The sequence below is a fragment of the Adiantum capillus-veneris genome, chromosome 22 (genome assembly GCF_014529385.1).
Source record: "Adiantum capillus-veneris isolate H3 chromosome 22, ASM1452938v2, whole genome shotgun sequence".
In the NCBI taxonomy this organism is placed as follows: Eukaryota; Viridiplantae; Streptophyta; class Polypodiopsida; order Polypodiales; family Pteridaceae; genus Adiantum; species Adiantum capillus-veneris.
Genome location: NC_140952.1, coordinates 6,938,929 through 6,957,254, shown reverse-complemented (window position 1 = coordinate 6,957,254; position 18,326 = coordinate 6,938,929). Strand labels below are relative to the sequence as shown.

At 40.7% G+C, this 18,326-nt stretch overlaps 1 protein-coding gene across 1 annotated transcript in view; it reads right to left on the bottom strand.

Annotated features, from left to right (window-relative positions):
* Positions 1-2,727: 2,727 nt before the first annotated feature.
* Positions 2,728-18,326, bottom strand: part of LOC147428877 (putative LRR receptor-like serine/threonine-protein kinase At1g67720) — a 69,325-nt gene continuing 53,726 nt past the window's right edge. Inside the window, exons 8-15 of the mRNA XM_086494927.1 lie at positions 6,179-6,259; positions 5,741-6,018; positions 4,816-5,018; positions 4,517-4,640; positions 4,355-4,423; positions 4,000-4,189; positions 3,680-3,812; positions 2,728-3,205 (exon numbers count right to left, since the gene is read on the bottom strand). Of these exons, the coding sequence (XP_086351053.1) occupies positions 2,918-3,205; positions 3,680-3,812; positions 4,000-4,189; positions 4,355-4,423; positions 4,517-4,640; positions 4,816-5,018; positions 5,741-6,018; positions 6,179-6,259 (1,366 nt within the window). The 3' untranslated portion in view covers positions 2,728-2,917. The remainder of the gene's footprint in view (positions 3,206-3,679; positions 3,813-3,999; positions 4,190-4,354; positions 4,424-4,516; positions 4,641-4,815; positions 5,019-5,740; positions 6,019-6,178; positions 6,260-18,326) is intronic.

The window sequence follows — 18,326 nt, the reverse complement described above, 5'->3', positions numbered from 1 at the left end:
GTTGTCCCCATCCAACCTGTCCTCAGCAGCAAACATCTTGAACACATCTGTGTTGTTGTTGTCAGCCATGGTAAATGCTGCACCTGATGTGAAAACTGCCCAAAAATAGGAGAAACGGAGCGGGAACAACCTGTGCTATATAGCACAAACCGTAGAAGACTGTAAGGCACCTATTATGCAGAAAACGGCACTGACAGAAATTCTGCACAAAATGACAAAATAGCCTGTGCAGTACTGTCGGTAGTGGAAATGGAGGCCGAAATGAGCCCAAATCAAAATTCTGAGCAGACCGAGCTCTTCAAGCTCACCCAAAATTTTTGTCGACCCGCGAACGCTCGCCAAAGCTCACTGAAATCGGAGTAAGTGAGCAGGAGTGCGCTGGAGCAGCTGGCGACTAAGCTCGGGAGGACGTGACCTGCTCTGATACCAATTGTTGGAATTAGGGTTGCAGAGAAACACACATAGCTTGGAGAAGACGAAGGAAGCTCAAGGCACACAATAGAGAGTGTGTTACTTAGTGTGCAATGGAAAGATAGATAGCCCTAGAGTGATGGGCGTATATACAATGCACGGGGGAAAAAACCTCCTAAAGAGGGAAAAAATGCCCCGGTGGTCCTAGTGTGTTCACACACATCACTACCACATGTATATGGTAACACAATTCTTCTTGCCATTGATAATGTGGAGGAAAGTAGTTATAGATCATTTTACGTCTTTGGCCATAGATATTATTTAGAATACTAAACATTCTAAAAAGGGCCTTCACCTTAAGTTGGTTAAGACACTTTGCTCTTTGAAACAGCATGGCCCTAGTTTGAATATTCTTAACATGATGGACTGAATATTCTTTACATACACTTTAACGCATTAACACGAAAGACCTTTTTGTTGCTTGAGTTTGTATCTTGAAGGCAGCATTGGGCTATTATGTTGGCAGGCATGTGTGTTAATAAGTCTTCTTCTACATCTTTTGGCAATTGAACAGTCAAGCATTGCGATGCAACTTTTGATCAAGTTCATGGCAAGTTAAAGGTAGCCTTGGGCTATTATGTTGGCAGGCATGTGTGTTAATAAATCTTCTTCTACATCTTTTGGCAATCGGATGGTCAAGCATTGCGATGCAACTTTTGGTCAAGTTGATGGAAAGATTCTTTGTTGTCCACTCACTACAAAGTTGATTTTAGCTTGGAAAAAGCTTACAGAGTTTCTTCATTGGACCCCTCGATTGCATACTGGTTCTAATTCTCTGTGTTTAAAAAGTACTCATTGGAGTAGAGTTTTTCATGAACCATTGGTGGTCCAAGAGCCAAAGAAGGCTTATTTTCTTCCAAAAAAATGTGTCTAGAGGTCAAGCGCCATCTTTCATAGATGCTTGTGCTAACTTTGGCAAGGGCTATCATTATCATCCTTTATGGCGAAAAATTCAAAATCTGCTGGCAGATTGGAGCCTATATCGAGCTACTCCTACTCGTGGTCATTCGTCTCTACCTCAATCAGCTTTTGTCATTCGGTTTACACAAATAGTCCTCCTTGGACTATGGGTTCATGATTATGAAAATGGCATTTGGAAAATGCATACTGGAACACCTTCAAATTAAACATCAAATATCTTAAAGAATCTTGATAATCATGATGCAAATAGCATTGGGAACGTGGACTGCATTAAATGAGCTATCTTTTCATGGCACTTTTGTTCAAAACAATTTATCCTATCCCAAGATTGAATCATTTCAATTTAAAATGACCCACTATTGAATCCTACGTTTTAAAGGTTCTAATACTGGCCCTTTTACCCTAAGGATATGAAGCAACAAGATGCCTTTAAAGTGTCAGCTATTCGTATGGTGTTGCTTGCTCGCAGTTCTTCCCATTGGGTCTTTTTTAGCGCCATGTGACATTCTCTCTTTGATACATTTGTCGTGCGTCTCATGAAACAGTTCCTCATCTATTATGGAATTGTACTACCTCTCACAATTTGTTGGATTATATAGGTCTTTTTCAAGCTCGTTTCCCTTCTCAATATTTTGGAAAACATTTTAGACCCTTTTGCATTCTTGCTCCTGCTCTTAGATATTATAGAGCGTTTTTTAATTGGATAGGGTGTTGGGAAATTTGGCAATCAAGAAATCCATATATTTTTGGTGAGTCACTGATTCAAGCCTTTTCCAATTTCAAACAATCTTGCGTTAGTCCCTTTATTATTGCTTGCCTCTACAAGAGAGTGACCCCTCATTGTATGCTCTTTTCTTTAGATGTGTTTTGGACATTTCTTGTATGATATCTTTTGTGGGTTTCCTCATTTTGAGATTCCCCCCAATTATTCAAAAGTGACTTACCGAGAGAGAGAGAGAGAGAGAGAGAGAGAGAGAGAGAGAGAGAGAGAGAGAGTTTTAACATCGTAGGAAACTATCCCAAGAGACCTTAAAGATCTATCCGACGAAAGAGAGAGAGAGAGAGAGAGAGAGAGAGAGAGAGAGAGAGAGAGAGAGAGAGAGAGAATTTAGATGGGCACGATTGAAGGGATGCTTGGTGCATTCTACTAACCATCACTATATTTTTCTAAGCCATATTCTTTGGGTGCTTTGAAGACATTAACTTTGAGATAAAATTTATAATATTTTGAAAATAAGTATAGATACACATACATCCTAACACAATGACATTTGGAATAAGCTATGCAGGGAGAAAGTAGAAGGTTTATACATAGATATAAGCACTCAAATCACATACATAATCCACTATAAATTCCTCTCAGATACTATATACATATTAACAGTATTTGAATTCCTTTCAGATACATATACATATTAATCACCTTGTCCTTTGGTATAACTCTTCTATCAATGGGCTTTTTCTTTAAATCTGCTTAGTCCTCTAAGTTGCTCATGGAAATTACAGAGTTATTGCTGAATAAACCTTACCTTGCACTGACATATGTATAGGACAGAGTGCTATAGTTGCTATTACCTGTGAATTCCACTGAAGGTTGGTTGATAGCCTGCCTTTCTTCACTTTCAACTTCCATTCTATCAGCTTCTCTTAGTTCATTATAAACCTCACTCATCTTGGGCCTCTTGGAGCTCGGAATCTCGACACATGCCAATGCAACCTCTGCTACTTTCCAAACTGACTGGACATCAAATTGACCACGTAGGGACATGTCCACAATATCGTCAATCACCCCACGGTCGATGGAGGCTCTTGCCTGTTCATGAAAAATCATGCAAGAATTCATTCGGACAATGAGAAATTAAAACCACATTTCGGGTTAAGAGAGCAAGAGTGACTCAATATCGACATCACATGCTTGTTGAAGACAATCCTGGGCATTTGTGTTGATTGTGAATGCATTGAGGAAAATCCTATCATTCCATCGTAATAATCTAACAAAGTTGTGACTAATTCTGCACCTACGGAAGTAAATGCACGATAATGCACAACCTTATCGGTAGATGAAGGCTAACTGCAGATAATTAGTGAAGGGTGTTTTATTCTTAAATGGAAGGGATGAGTATGAGGCCTTGTTTCTAAATAAAAAGGAAAATTTGTGTTTCTTCCTTTTGCAATGTTTCTCTGCGATAAGCGTCAGATGCTTTGTCTTTCAACACATGAATTTCTAGAAACAAAGCTTAGAATACATATATATCAGATGATAAAGGAGAAAGTCTGACAACATTACCCACTCCACAATATTGGTTGGCTGGTGAGAATTGTCTTTGAAAATAGCTGTTTGGCCACTTACAACCTCAAAAAGCAGCACTCCAAAGCTATATACGTCGACTTTCTCTGTCAACTTCATATTGGACATGTACCTGTAATATTGATGATATTCATGTTATTTTCTACTGAGCTGCTACAGAGGAGGCCATTTGCTACCCAACAACAACAATATGAATGCTCAAAAAGAATTAATTATCACCATAACCATAGGGTGAGGTGAAAATGGGAAGACAAAAAGATGAGAATGAAACAGGGCAGTGTCAGCGAAGTTGTACTTACTCAGGATCCATGTACCCCATGCTACCCATCAAAGTCGTCGGCAGGGCTCCAGTTTCACTCCTAATGTAGTCCCTTGAGATGCCAAAATCTGATATCTTGGCTTCCATCTTATCATTGAGTAGAATGTTACTGCTCTTGATATCTCTATGAATGATTCGAGGGTTGCATCCATTATGTAAGTAATCAAAGCCTGCAATTTGATATCTCATGTCTAAAAGGAGAAAACTTGGCAGTGTGCACAACACTAGCATGCAATGCGGACACAAACAAAGACACATGTGCAAGCAGACTACCATGGTATGCAAAAACGTGTCCGCCCATGCAAGCACAAAACCAGTGTATTCAAATGAATTACCTTGTGCAGCATCGACCATAATCCTCAAACGTGTGCGCCATGGTAAGGGGGAAGCCGTTGCATATGGGCCTTCATAGAAAGGTCACAAGTTAGAGCATTTCAACTCTACTATGCTGCAATCACAAACTCTCATTGTTGCAAGTAGACATTTTGTGAACTCACCATGAAGACAATCAAACAAGGACCCATTCGACATGAACTCATATACAAGTACCAGCTTTTGTTCATTGCAAAACCCAAGGAGCCCCACAAGATTTTTATGGTGTATCCGTGATAGAAGATCGACCTTCAAAGAAATGTCGGATTAGAAGAGCAATGGTTTTTGAATGGTTCGGTGGATTAGAAGGACCATATTCCTTTGGAAAAGAGGAAAAAACAGTGAAATTGCGTATGCAGAAGCACTCACAAAACAATCAAATTCCCATTTGACGCAAAGGACAAATACAGCTTGTTCTAGTTACCTCATTTACAAATTCCTTTGTTCCTTGGCTTGCAGCGTTTGAGGCAACTTTGATAGCAACAAAGCGACCATTTTGAAGGCAACCTTTGTACACTGGACCAAATCCCCCTTGACCAAGCTTGGTACGGAAATTATTCGTGGCAATTTTGATTTCTTCAAAGGAGAACTCTTGGACAGTGAGCTTTGGCATAGCCTTGTTGGGAACTGGCATACATGAAAAGAAGAAGAAGAAAAAAGCCAATTTAGTGGTCACCCTCAGCAAGCTCCTGAATTGAAAAAGAAAAAGAAGAACCTCAATATAAAGCCAATGGCAGAACAAAGTGTCAGAAATAAGATCATATTTCACCCACCAGCTTTGCACCATCACTCAAAATCATCCACATTGTTCATCATACATATCCTTAAACTAATCTAAACTCAGAGAGTTTGGTTGGCATTTTCGTCTGGTTGCAATCATCTCTGCTTAACTGAACAAGACTAGTCTTTCTCATGGAGCTCTCTGTTGAAGTGGCTCTTGTCCTTTATGCCCTCGTGAGGTACACAGGAAAGAAGGGTTGTGGAATCTACGTGCAGAAACTCTAGCCACCTTAAACTTAATGCTGACAATGTAGTGTTGATTGCTTGATACAGAGCAGGGACTTCAAAGACCTGACAGTCTTTGAGATGTCATAACAAGAAAGCTAGGGTTGACAGTTAAGCTTGGGAAAACCAAGGCAGTGAATATTTGTTTTGGCAAGGCTTTCCTTCTATGGTTGGTTGTTTCTATTAACATGACCCAAATGATTCTTAAGGATTTGCAATATCCCTTTGTTATTCAGAGAGTACCTTTAGTGAACTGTGCATGGCATCTGCTCTTTTGAGAAACAACACAAAGAAATTACTAGCAGCATCCTTTTGTTATTCTAGGAAAAAGCTGAATTATGTACCTGGGTTTCCATATATTTGAATTATTTCAACTCCTTCTGGGGAGGCTCCAGGAACAACAACTTTGGGATCCTTCTGTACAGGGGGTTTCTTCTTGAAAAAACAGCAGTAGACAACAATACAAATAGCAATGGCCACCACCAGAATTCCAGCTACTGCCCCTCCTACAATTGCTCCGGTGCTGCTCTTTTTTGATGGGGGGGAAGGGGGACTACCATTGGGTCCTGGCGGGGATGGTGAAGGGACACAGTTGCTCTCACACAAAAGGTTTCCTGAATATCTAAATATACCAAAAAACGAATGTCACAGGATGTACATGATATGCAACAAACATGAAACACAGAAAATTTATTGAAAACCCCTTCAGAACAAGCCTTCTCAATTACAAGCAAGCCTAAAAAGCACTCCCTTTCCCAACTAGTTCACATCAAAACTCGCACTCAAACGTTAATAGGGATGCTTGTTGGCGTTGTAGTAGAGCAGCAGGTATCTCTCCTGACAAATTATTGTTCTGCAAGTACCTGAAAGCAAATTTCAAGACAAACAATGTTAGCCCTGGTTGCATAGATACGTGTGAAACATTCAACATAGACAATGCAGATCATGGCCGCATGATTAAACATGCACGAAACACGACTTGCATGTGCTCTTGACAGAGGACTTGCGCTGGTACAATCGGAGGGCTTCACATTTTGAGAGCAGAACCTTCCTCTACTACAGAAACCGCCAAGAGTATGGAGCAGCTCGGACCGACTCTTAGCGAGCATAGGGGTCTTTGGAGCAGTACCATGTCACTGCCCACCTGTCCTGAGGGACATCTCAGGTCCTACAAACTACACCTAACAAAGTTGCCAAAGCATCTATTATCTCCACATTTTGTGAAAAGAATGTTCATCCTGATCAGGGCTAGAAAAACAGGATGATCCATTGATCAGAATGAACATTCTTTCCACTAAACTTTGGGTAAGCCTCCTCCCCACGCGGAAAAAAACTCTTTCTTGCACTTTATCAGCGTGATTTGCAGGCAACTCCAGATTGCATGGCGGGGATGAAGTGTCAAACGGCGGGTGCTTTCGATGCACTCGTCTGAACCCACCCTTATATTGGTCGTGCTTCTCCCTCTCTTTGTGAGAACTCTCAAGATGATTTTACCTTGTACTCCACTCCTCTCTATCTTCACACCAGACACTGGACAGATAGAGGAGCAACCACCATTGCAAAGTTGGGCTCATACTCACACCCATGGTACTCTCTTTGACCCAGCATTGCAGCTAGGGAGAACGAGACACCCACAATTGAGGAGAGAAGCTTTGGAGCATTGATGGAGACTACACCATAGGATCCTTACTATCCTGATATGCAAAATACAGATGAGGATGGATTCATCACAGTTCCAACTAGTAACACTTCTATATTCATTTTAGTATCTTATGATTGTACCTAGACATGGTATCTGATTCACTAGTCTCATAGATCATTCTGGCCTTTTGAAGACGTTGATATAGCATTTCATTTCATTTCATTTCTACAAGAGCTTGGAACACTGGCCAAGAATGAGTAGATAGATGATAGAGCTTGTTTTACAATAATGGTACCGCTAATTGAATCCGGAATACCTTTAAGGGATCATACTCACCCCATTACTGTCTTAATCATAAACCCAATCAAGAGAGACTAGCCACACAAGATCGGTCACAGAAACAAGGAAGTCTTCACTTTCTAGATCTAGAAATATACCTAGAAGATGACCCTCCAAAATTTTTATACCCTCTCTTAGGTCTTGGCCCCTAGGTGCATCACAAGTCCATGAACCAAGAGGCCATAGTAGAGAATGCAAGTATTCGAGAAGTCCACAAGTAGCACTACTCAAAGTAAACCTAGCAATGCTCTAAATAGACAATCATGTCCACCAATGGAAAATCATAAGAAAGTCACATGTAGTGGGTGCATCCCATGTCCATGCTCATAATGTCAAAACCCAACATAATAGATGTGTCTTGTGAAAATCACAAAGATGAACAATCCTCGCTACATCCACTCTATAACTCCAAAGAACTAGATAGGTTCTATTTGCTCTAATAAGGAAGCTCGAGCAATTGCCCGATCCTATTGCAAACAAGATCCTACAAAGGTGATGAGAATGGAATCGTCCTAGCTAAGGTGGATAATAGACAAACATAATGCACACAAGTGAGTGTGAGTAGGCTAGATTGTTACTCAAGCGAATTAGGTTCCAAGATAGATTAACTTGGACTCATAAACGGGTCATAAACACGATCTTGAGTAGTTTGCTAACCCATCACAAGCTCACAATAGACAAGAGACATATAATGCAAACTTGGAATGGATTTGTTTATTCATGAAAGGAGCTTTAAGTATCTCTACAACTTTGCACCATTACATGTGGGATAATTCCACCTCTTCTCTCATTCACTCATACTCTAGTGACTCTAGGACAAAGCTCATAGCTTACAACCCTCCCTTTGAGGTTTGAACTAGGACAATACATTGAAGATTCTTTATCCACTAAGGATGACACGTGGTATCTACACAGGTGGACAATACATATCCACAAAGGATGACAAAAAAATCCTCCCCTTGAATTAGAGAGGCTACAATCTTCAGAGTATGTAGTCGTAGTAGAGAAGTTTGTTCTCACCTTCTTCTTCTTCTTCTTCTTCTTCTTCTTCTTCTTCTTCTTCTTCTTCTTCTTTGTCCTCCACCAGATGAGCTAATCCTCTTAATTACAGGTTTCTTGCCTTTATAGCTTATGATGTTGCTGCTGCCACTACTGCTTTCTCCATTGTTGTTGCCTCTACTGGAGTAGCATCGAGAAGGAGGATGCATCTTCTTACCACATTTTCTAGTTCTTCCACTTGCTTCTGATCAGCAAAGGTTGCCACAGCGGTTTCCTTGGTGAAGGTACTGCTATCTTTCTGTCTCTAGCCCTCATGGTCATCCCTTCTGTCAGCAACTTGAGGGCTTCAACCACTATTTTTTTTAGTAATTACCACTTCTACCTTATGCCCTTGCTGAACATGCTTTTCACTTAAAACACCTCGTTGAACTCAATTCCAAAGCCCTAAACACATTGCGAGTGATAGGATATGCAAGAAATAATCAAGAATCCAACTGGAAATAAGATATGTAAGCATTCAAAAGTAGTAATTTGTGTAGTTGAATATGCATAAGCTTGAACAACCATAGCTATGAAGACTTGTGTGGAAGAGAGAGAGAAGATGATGAGCTTTGAGAAGAGCATGGAGATCTTTATTTTTCACAGAGTATTTCATGGAGCTTCAAGATCTAGGAAGATAGAAGTATCCTTGCTCTCTATAGTGCAATCTTACTGAAAAGTAAAGAAATCTCTCTTTTGCAATCCTCAAATCAAAAACTTAGAACATGAAAGTTGTTCATCTTGCCATTTCTAGTAAAACACAAGTCCCATTAAAAAAAAAAAACCCTTCTTTTTTAATCATTTTTCCATTTTTAGAACTACTCCTTTTACCCTCTCCATCACATGGGAGGCTTGTGAACCACATTCCTTATCCCACATAGCTTTAAAGTTAGCATGTGTGAAAACCAAAACCTTGGCTCCCATTTCCACCCTTTGATTAGTCATAATGTCCACTTTCGGGGGCTTTTAGTATCCGTTTTGTACTCTTTTGGACTTGTGAATATCCCATTTTTGACCCATGAAATCCCGATTGAATCCTTATTTAGTTTTGATGGTACTTTTGAAAAGTGCATTCAAATTCTAGAACTCTTTAGTTCACAAACACATACTATTGGTACTCCTTGTAATGGAATTGGCCTATTAACTTGAGAGTAGCGGAAATTAATGAGAGTACTTTTGAGAAATTACTTTGTGAGCATAGCGGGTGAACATAATTGAAGATAACAACATAGGCATATCAATTAGTTAACTTGGCATGAACAATACTTTTGCAAGAGAGAGAGTTTAGAGAACATGACAACAGTTGAGGACCGGATTTATATGGAGCCGGTCCCCCCTCCAATAGGCATTTGTATTATGATTTCTCCCATTAAGAGAGACTTGTTACAATACAATCTTTGTGTTCCTTGTGACCTAGGTGATGTGTTAGGCAAGGGGAACTAGAACCTAGGAGTCCACCACCCAACCACCCACTATATAGCATGGCCCTTGGCCCTTTGCCCTAGTTGAACTCCCTTTCCACACTGCCTAGCCCGGCCTTGCCCTTGTCTAGTCCGGCCTTGCCGGTGTCCTGACATTACTGTTGAGACGTCGAGCTCTACATCTTGAGCTGCCATCCACTACAGGTCTTGGCCGCTTACGACATTTACTCACTGGCGTTATCATAAAAACTAATATCTAACCAACCCAAATGATTTTCTCATATTAAAGTGATCACTTAATGTGGGAGAATAAACGGGAACAAGGGTTAAGATATAGACATGTGCTTTTAGATCTATCTCAACACGGGGCCATTGGTAAAGGGGCCCAAATGAGAGATGGTCTATCAAAGAGCAAGGCTAACCAATGGAGCATAAGACCTTAGGGTTAGCTTCATTGAAGACCTCCAATAATATGTCTAAAAGTCCTTTGACCTTAGGTAAGCTAGGGCTGAGCTTGTCCTGCTTGTCATGCTTGATGACTAAGGTGCTTGAGGTGCTTGATGATTGAGGTGCTTAATGATTGAGATGCTTGAGGTGCTTGACATGCTTGAGATGTTAGGGTTGCACTTGAGGTGAGAACCCAACCCAAGCTTAAAGTGCTTAAGGGCCAAGCTTGTGGTGGGAACTGGGCCTATGCATGAGGGGTTGAGGTGTCAAAAAGTCAAAGATTCAATCCCTACAAGGAGGGGGCGAGCCCTACATGAGGGGGGATGAGAGAGAACACCCACACACTCACACAAGGCATGCATGGTACAAAGAAAGCAAAAGGGACACTTGTCAAGTTCCTCCTCATGTTGCCCTCATTGTGTGCCTGAAGCCTATTGGTTGGCCACCCAAGGGGTCCAATGATAATTTAGGAGATTTAAGTAATTGATTTTGCATTTATCTAGCCCTCTCTCTCAAAGGGGAAAAGGGGGACACTTGTCTCTAGGCTACCCTTGCTGCTTGTAATGCCTCCTGCTTATGATTCGCTAGGCCTGGATGGGTCCAATGAGCTTCAAGCATGAGCTACAAGGGGGGGTCGACCCAAGCAAGCTAGGGGGTTGCTTAGGGGGTATACTCACCCACACACACTCACAAACACTCTCATTGTGTGCTATGCAAAGTGCAAGAGCTCCCTCTCCTTCTCCAAGCAAGTAGAGGTTGAGAGCCTACACCAACACTCTTGGATATGGAGTGCAAATCCAACCAAGATCCATGCTTCAATGCTTAAGCTTTCCATCTTCTCCATCTTCATTACTACGCTATTATGTATGCTAAGCAAGAAGAGTGATGATAAGTGAGGAATTATTTCTTTCTCATATGGAATACTTCTTCTTCCTCTTCCCTACCCTCATTCCCTGCTAGCTCTCTCCACCTTCGAAGGTGTTTGAGGTCTTGGGACTGAGGCTTGGGATAGTTAATGCTTTCTACAAAGTGCATGTTATGCTTATTGCAAGAAGGCTAATGGTTTATTGCAAGTAGATTAGTTACTTAATGCGAGTAGATTGATTGTATTGCAAGGTAGATTAATTGTTGCTTTAGGCACAAGTTGATGCATAATAGTATACATCTTCATGCACTCAAATGATTTAGGGAACACAAAGACTAATGATGTTCACGAGTTCTTGATTGTGTTCAAGCTAAGATTGATTTTTGATATTATGCAAAAGCTTGGTGTATGAAGCTTCCATCTCCATACTGCTAAAGAGGTCTCAAGGAACACAAAAATTGTATTGTACCAAGTCTCTCTTAATGAGAGAATCCATAATGGAGGGGGGACCGGCTCCACATAAATCCGGTCCTCAACAGTTGTCATATTCTCTAAAATCTCTCTCTCTCTCTCTCTCTCTCTCTCTCTCTCTCTCGCAAAGGTATTGCTCATGCCTAGTTAATTAAGTGTTATGATTAAGTTGCTACTACCAATTAAGTTCACCATCTATGCTCTCAAAGTTGCTCACTCTAATTCTCTTAATTCCGCTATTCTCTAAGTTCATAGGCCATTTCCATTACATTGGTATCAGAGAATTTGGTTTTTCTTTTCTTGCTTAAGAAGAGAGGTCCTTGAGTAGCCTATAAATGGTTGATGTTGTTAATTATATTAGGGTAAGTGGAACTGGGATCTATTATTGGTTTTGTTGAGCCCGCTATGTGGGGGATGGTGCACACCTCGGGAGCTTTGGACTTAATAATGAAGTCTTTTTAGACTAGCCTACGGCTTTACCATTATTGATCCATAAGAAGTCCGAAAGGAGCTAGCCCTCAGCAACTCTGCTATGTTAGACCTACTCCTCTACTCTCTATAATTAATCACTTTGAGCCGTGGGTGTAGATACTTAAGAGCGGATTTTCAAAGGCTAAGAGGAGTGGCAACTAAGGTTTTGAATTGCCAAAGCATATATTAACTACATACATAAATTTTGTTAACATGATTGACAATAATCAAGAGAGTAGAACGAACATTGATAACTTTGATTTTGCACATGAAGGTGCTAATGATGATGCTCCCATGTTTATCAATTGTCTTATTTCTAAGCTGCAACAAGCTATGGGAAACCCATCCCTACAAGGTGAAGTTTTCCAACAACTTCATAGTTATGGGATTCTCCAAAATCCCCCAAAAGAGAGAGCACCTGAGAAGTCTCTTCGAGAGATTTCCAAGAGAGGGCTCTCTACGCGGTGAGAGTAGAGGAGAACCCATACGAAGCGCTTAAATGGTTACTAGCGGGCTTACCTCCATCCAAGAAGAGAGGTGAAGTCTCTACTATAGAGCCTTCACCAAGGGAAGGAGAAAGAAGTGAGTCTCCCAATACTTCTGAAGATGTCGCTCCAAGAAGACGGCAGCCTCAACGATGTCCAACTCCCCCCAAGAGAGACAGATTGCCGGAAAGACCTCCTCCTCGTTATCACAAAAAGGAAGAGAGGTACCAAAATAAGGAAAAGGAGAGAAAGAGGTCACCCTCTTCTCCATCTTCATCACCTTCCTCATATTCCAATGAAGGTAGTGGCTCTTCTCTCAAAGAGTACAAAAGGAAAGGCCGTCGCAAGTCCTATCCGGTATGGAGAAGGTCCAAGAAGCTGAAGAGGTTCAAGAAGTGAGGAAAGGACACCACTTTTCTTACCTATGATGGCACCTTTGGTGCTACGGACAAGATCTTGGCCTTCATCCAACAGTTTGATGTGGCCTTTGGTGATGAGGACTTCAAGGAGTCCTCTAAACTGCGTCAGGTATCTATGCATTTTCAGAGCTCCGCTCGTCAATGGTGGGCTAGCCTACGAGCCCAAAGGAAAGCTCCAAGGACATGGAAGGCTTTAAGAGCCCCCATCATGAAACAATTTCTGGCAAGCAACACTAAAGACAATGTCCTCACAGAATGGCAAAGCTTGAAACTCTCTCCCTACGAGTCTATCCAGAAGTATGTAGATAAGTTTTGGGATTTACTTCTCAAAGCCAGTGTCTACAAAAAGATAGGCTTTGAGGAGCAAAAGCAACAATTTTGTGCGGGTCTTTTTGACGAGATGGCCGAGTATATTAACTCACAAAGGCCTAATACCATATCGGCGGTCATACACCATACTATGGTCGCCTCTTAAATGAATTTCCAACAAGGGGTTAAGAGAAACTCTAAGCCCATGGAAGTGAAGGATCAAAATGAGCCTAGAGGAAGGAATAATGCTCAAACTTCCTCCAAAGGCAACTCTAGCAACACCGATAACAAAGCTAAGGAGAAAGGAGTCTACAAAGGTAAGAATAGACTCTCTCCAACAGAGATAGAGAGTTATCGTAAGGATAACAAATGCTACAAGTGTGGACAGCAAGGGCATGTCTATCGTGCTTGTCCCCAAATAAATGCACGCAACAATCCGCCTTGAGTTTCTATGCTGGAAACTACAAAAGAAGATGCTCATAGCAAAAGGCTTTTGTTTTTCCTAAGCTAGGAGATATGTACATACATGTTTATGAGTCGGGTAGCATCCTATCCCATGTAAATATGCATGCTTTTCACAAGTTAATGATAATCTATATATTCATATACATGATTTTTGTTAGAAAGTCTGTAAATGAATTCAATGTTTCAACCAATAACAATAAAAAAAAAAGACGGGAATCAAGACGAATTATAATTTTCTACATTTCTAAATGGATTCCAAAATGTTTTTATTGATGATACCCCCGTGAGCTATCTCCACAATGAGGGGACAATGACCATGCAATGAAGCTTTTACCATGAAGCTCACTGCCTAATAAGCCTCCTTATTGAGCTTTATAAGCTCCACAAGAGGAGTTCAAAAGGCAATAGCATGAACTGGTAAGTTTTGAGAGAGATTCGGCTTTCCTCTAACCAAAAGAAAAGTGGATTTTTTTTTAATAAAAGAGATTCAATAATTAGGTCACATTATCTCTAAAGGTGGTATTTGTATGGATCCACAAAAGGTAGAGGTAATAAAAAGATGGCCTAATCCAAGGAGTCTACATGAGTTGCGAAGCTCTAAAGGTATGAGTGCATACTAGAGATGCTTCATAGGAAAAATTCATGCTTATAGCAGGTCCAATACATGACTTAACAAAAAGGAACGTTAAGTGTACATGGACTACAAAGAGAGAAAAATACTTTTGAAAAGTTCAAAGAGAAACTTATCTCTCAACTTATGCTTACACTACGGGATCTCTCAAAGCTATTTGAGGTCCAATGTAATGCTTGGATGCATGCCTTCGAGCAAAAATTTTCTTCAAGAAGGGAATACCATAGAATACAAGATTCAAAGACTCAAATCCAATGAGCGAATGTTGGACATATACAAAAGGAACTACAAGCTGTTTTAATGCCGTTGACACATGGAAGTACTTCTTGTGGACTCCATCCATGATACAAACCAAGCTCTCCGACAATCAAATGAGGTGGGAAAATTTCTTTTTTTTTGCAATTTAAATTTTATATTTCTCACATTGTTGGCAAGCACAATCATGTAGCCGATGCACTTTCCCGATGGCCAAGGGTAGATAGGGTATCAATAGCAACTTACAATGAACTATGTTTTATGATAGTTAAATATGTTTCTAACCCAGGCTTTAGGGATATAATAATAGCCTTTACAAATGGAAGAAAAAGAACCACTCACGTTAGAGGATGGTTATCTTCCATACCTCAATAGGCTATATCTTCCTCACTTCCCATGCTCCTCCCATATGCGGGGCAAAGAGGAATTCGAATTTATTCTTTTAGGAATAAAAGCATACTTGTATTGGCTTACCAAGAAACAAGAACATACAAGAGTATGTTTCAAAATGTATGGTATACCAAAAGATGAAGTATGATAGAAGGACCATGGATTGCCAACATCTAATTGTGTCGGATAGAAATCCTACCATGACCACTAATTTTTGATAGAGTCTCTATCAGAACTAGAGTAATCCTGTTATGTTGGCCTACTATTCCAACGGATGGCCAAAAGGAAAATCACAAAACTAATGATCCTTGATCTACTAAAAGCTTGTGATTCGAGGTAGATCAATGCTCAAAATGGGAGAAGTACTTACCCTAACAACAGTATGTCTCTAACAACATGAACATACTTCTAAGGGGAAAGTACCTTTCGAGGCTAAAGACGGAAGATCCAAATGTCCCTTGTAGCTTAAGGTACCTGGGAAGATCTTCATTGCAAAGGAGTATAGCCGAGATCAAAACGAATCTTTTTAGAAGATTAAACAGGCTATATCCATCTATTAGCTAGGCAAAAGTGGCTCCTGCCATTAGGCACAAAAGAGCCTTATCCTTTAAAGAAAAAGAAAAAAAATTTGGGTCTTACTAAACTTCCCCAAGGCTCATCTAAGGCAAATTATACACAAGAATCCTACGGGCCATTAAAGGTATTATGCTAGGTCAGCACAAAGATACTATGGCCCCTTCTAAAATTTCAAGCCCATTCATTAGATGGCTTATCAATTAAAGTTGCCCAACTACTGGCTCATATATATCATTTTTCATGAGAGCCTATTCGAACCTTATTAAGGAAGAGCCACCAATAGAGGCTATAAATGAAGACCCACCAGAGATCGAGGATGAAGCAAACGAGCTCCAACCCAAGTTCATCCTTTGACACGAGCACAAGGTATTGAGAAATGGTAAGACTACTGACAATATCTTATTTAAGTTAAGAATTATCCTTTCAAAGATGCTAAATGCATGCAAAGAACATAGCTTAAGGATAATATGAACCTTGTTAATGATTCTTACAATGACACAAAAGAGTAAGCAAATGTAAAAGAAATGCATTTTAAATGATCCATGTTTTTGTCTTATAAGACTCTCTTTTTATGTTTCGTGCACAAATTTTAAGAAGTATGCATACTTAGGATCATGTTTGTGGTGACTACGTCTCCCAAACACAAAGTAGAACTTGTCACTCTACTTTGAAAGTATGATATGGACTAAAAAGAGCAGACATGCTTGCGGCAGACAATGTCTCTCAAGCACCAAGTGGATTAGTCATCCACTCTGGAATGATGTCGTAGGGTAAAAATGGATCCTCTACCCGCTAAGACCAATGGACTAATGGGTGAGACTTTACCATATCTACCTCATAGTCGAGGACGACTATGATTTCAAGAGAGAGGTAATGTCATAAAAACTAATATCTAACCAACCCAAATTATTTTCTCATATTAAAGTGATCACTTAATGTGGGAAAATAAACGGGAACAAGGGTTAAGATATAGACATGTGCTTTTAGATCTATCTCAACATGGGGCCATTGGTAACGGGACCCAAATGAGAGATGGTCTATCAAAGAGCAAGGCTAACCCATGGAGCATAAGACCTTAGGGTTAGCTTCATTGAAGACCTCCAATAATATGTGTAAAAGTCCTTTGACCTTAGGTAAGCTAGGGCTGAGCTTGAGGCGCGGGAACCCGACCCAGCTCGAGGTGCTTGTCCTGCTTGTCATGCTTGATGACTAAGGTGCTTGATGATTGAGGTGCTTGAGATGATTGAGGTGCTTAATGATTGAGATGCTTGAGGTGCTTGACATACTTGAGATGTTAGGGTTGCACTTGAGGTGAGAACCCAACCCAAGCTTAAAGTGCTTAAGGGCCAAGCTTGTGGTGGGAACTGGGCCTATGCATGAGGGGTTGAGGTGTCAAAAAGTCAAAGATTCAATCCCTACAAGGAGGAGGCGAGCCCTACATGAGGGGGGATGAGAGAGAACACCCACACACTCACACAAGGCATGCATGGTACAAAGAAAGCAAAAGGGACACTTGTCAAGTTCCTCCTCATGTTGCCCTCATTGTGTGCCTGAAGCCTATTGGTTGGCCACCCAAGGGGTCCAATGATAATTTAGGAGATTTAAGTAATTGATTTTGCATTTATCTAGCCCTCTCTCTCAAAGGGGAAAAGGGGGACACTTGTCTCAAGGCTACCCTTGCTGCTTGTAATGCCTCCTGCTTATGATTGGCCAGGCCTGGAGGGGTCAATTGAGCTTCAAGCATGAGCTACAAGGGGGGGTCGACCCAAGCAAGCTAGGGGGTTGCCTAGGGGTTATACTCACCCACACACACTCACAAACACTCTCATTGTGTGCTATGCAAAGTGCAAGAGCTCCCTCTCCTTCTCCAAGCAAGTAGAGGTTGAGAGCCTACACCAACACTCTTGGATATGGAGTGCAAATCCAACCAAGAGCCATGCTTCAATGCTTAAGCTTTCCATCTTCTCCATCTTCATTACTATGCTATTATGTATGCTAAGCAAGAAGAGTGATGATAAGTGAGGAATTATTTCTTTCTCCTATGGAATACTTCTTCTTCCTCTTCCCTACCCTCATTCCCTGCTAGCTCTCTCCACCTTCGAAGGTGTTTGAGGTCTTGGGACTGAGGCTTGGGATAGTTAATTCTTTCTCCAAAGTGCATGTTATGCTTATTGCAAGAAGGCTAATGGTTTATTGCAAGTAGATTCGTTACTTAATGCAAGTAGATTGATTGTATTGCAAGGTAGATTAATTGTTGCTTTAGGCACAAGTTGATGCATAATAGTATACATCTTCATGCACTCAAATGATTTAGGGAACACAAAGACTAATGATGTTCACGAGTTCTTGATTGTTTTCAAGCTAAGATTGATTGTTGATATTATGCAAAAGCTTGGTGTATGAAGCTTCCATCTCCATACTGCTAAAGAGGTCTCAAGGAACACAAAAATTGTATTGTACCAAGTCTCTCTTAATGAGAGAATCTATAATGGAGGGGGGACCGGCTCCACATAAATCCGGTCCTCAACTGTTGTCATATTCTCTAAAATCTCTCTCTCTCTCTCTCTCTCTCTCTCTCTCTCTCTCGCAAAGGTATTGCTCATGCCTAGTTAATTAAGTGTTATGATTAAGTTGCTACTACCAATTAAGTTCACCATCTATGCTCTCAAAGTTGCTCACTCTAATTCTCTTAAATCCGCTATTCTC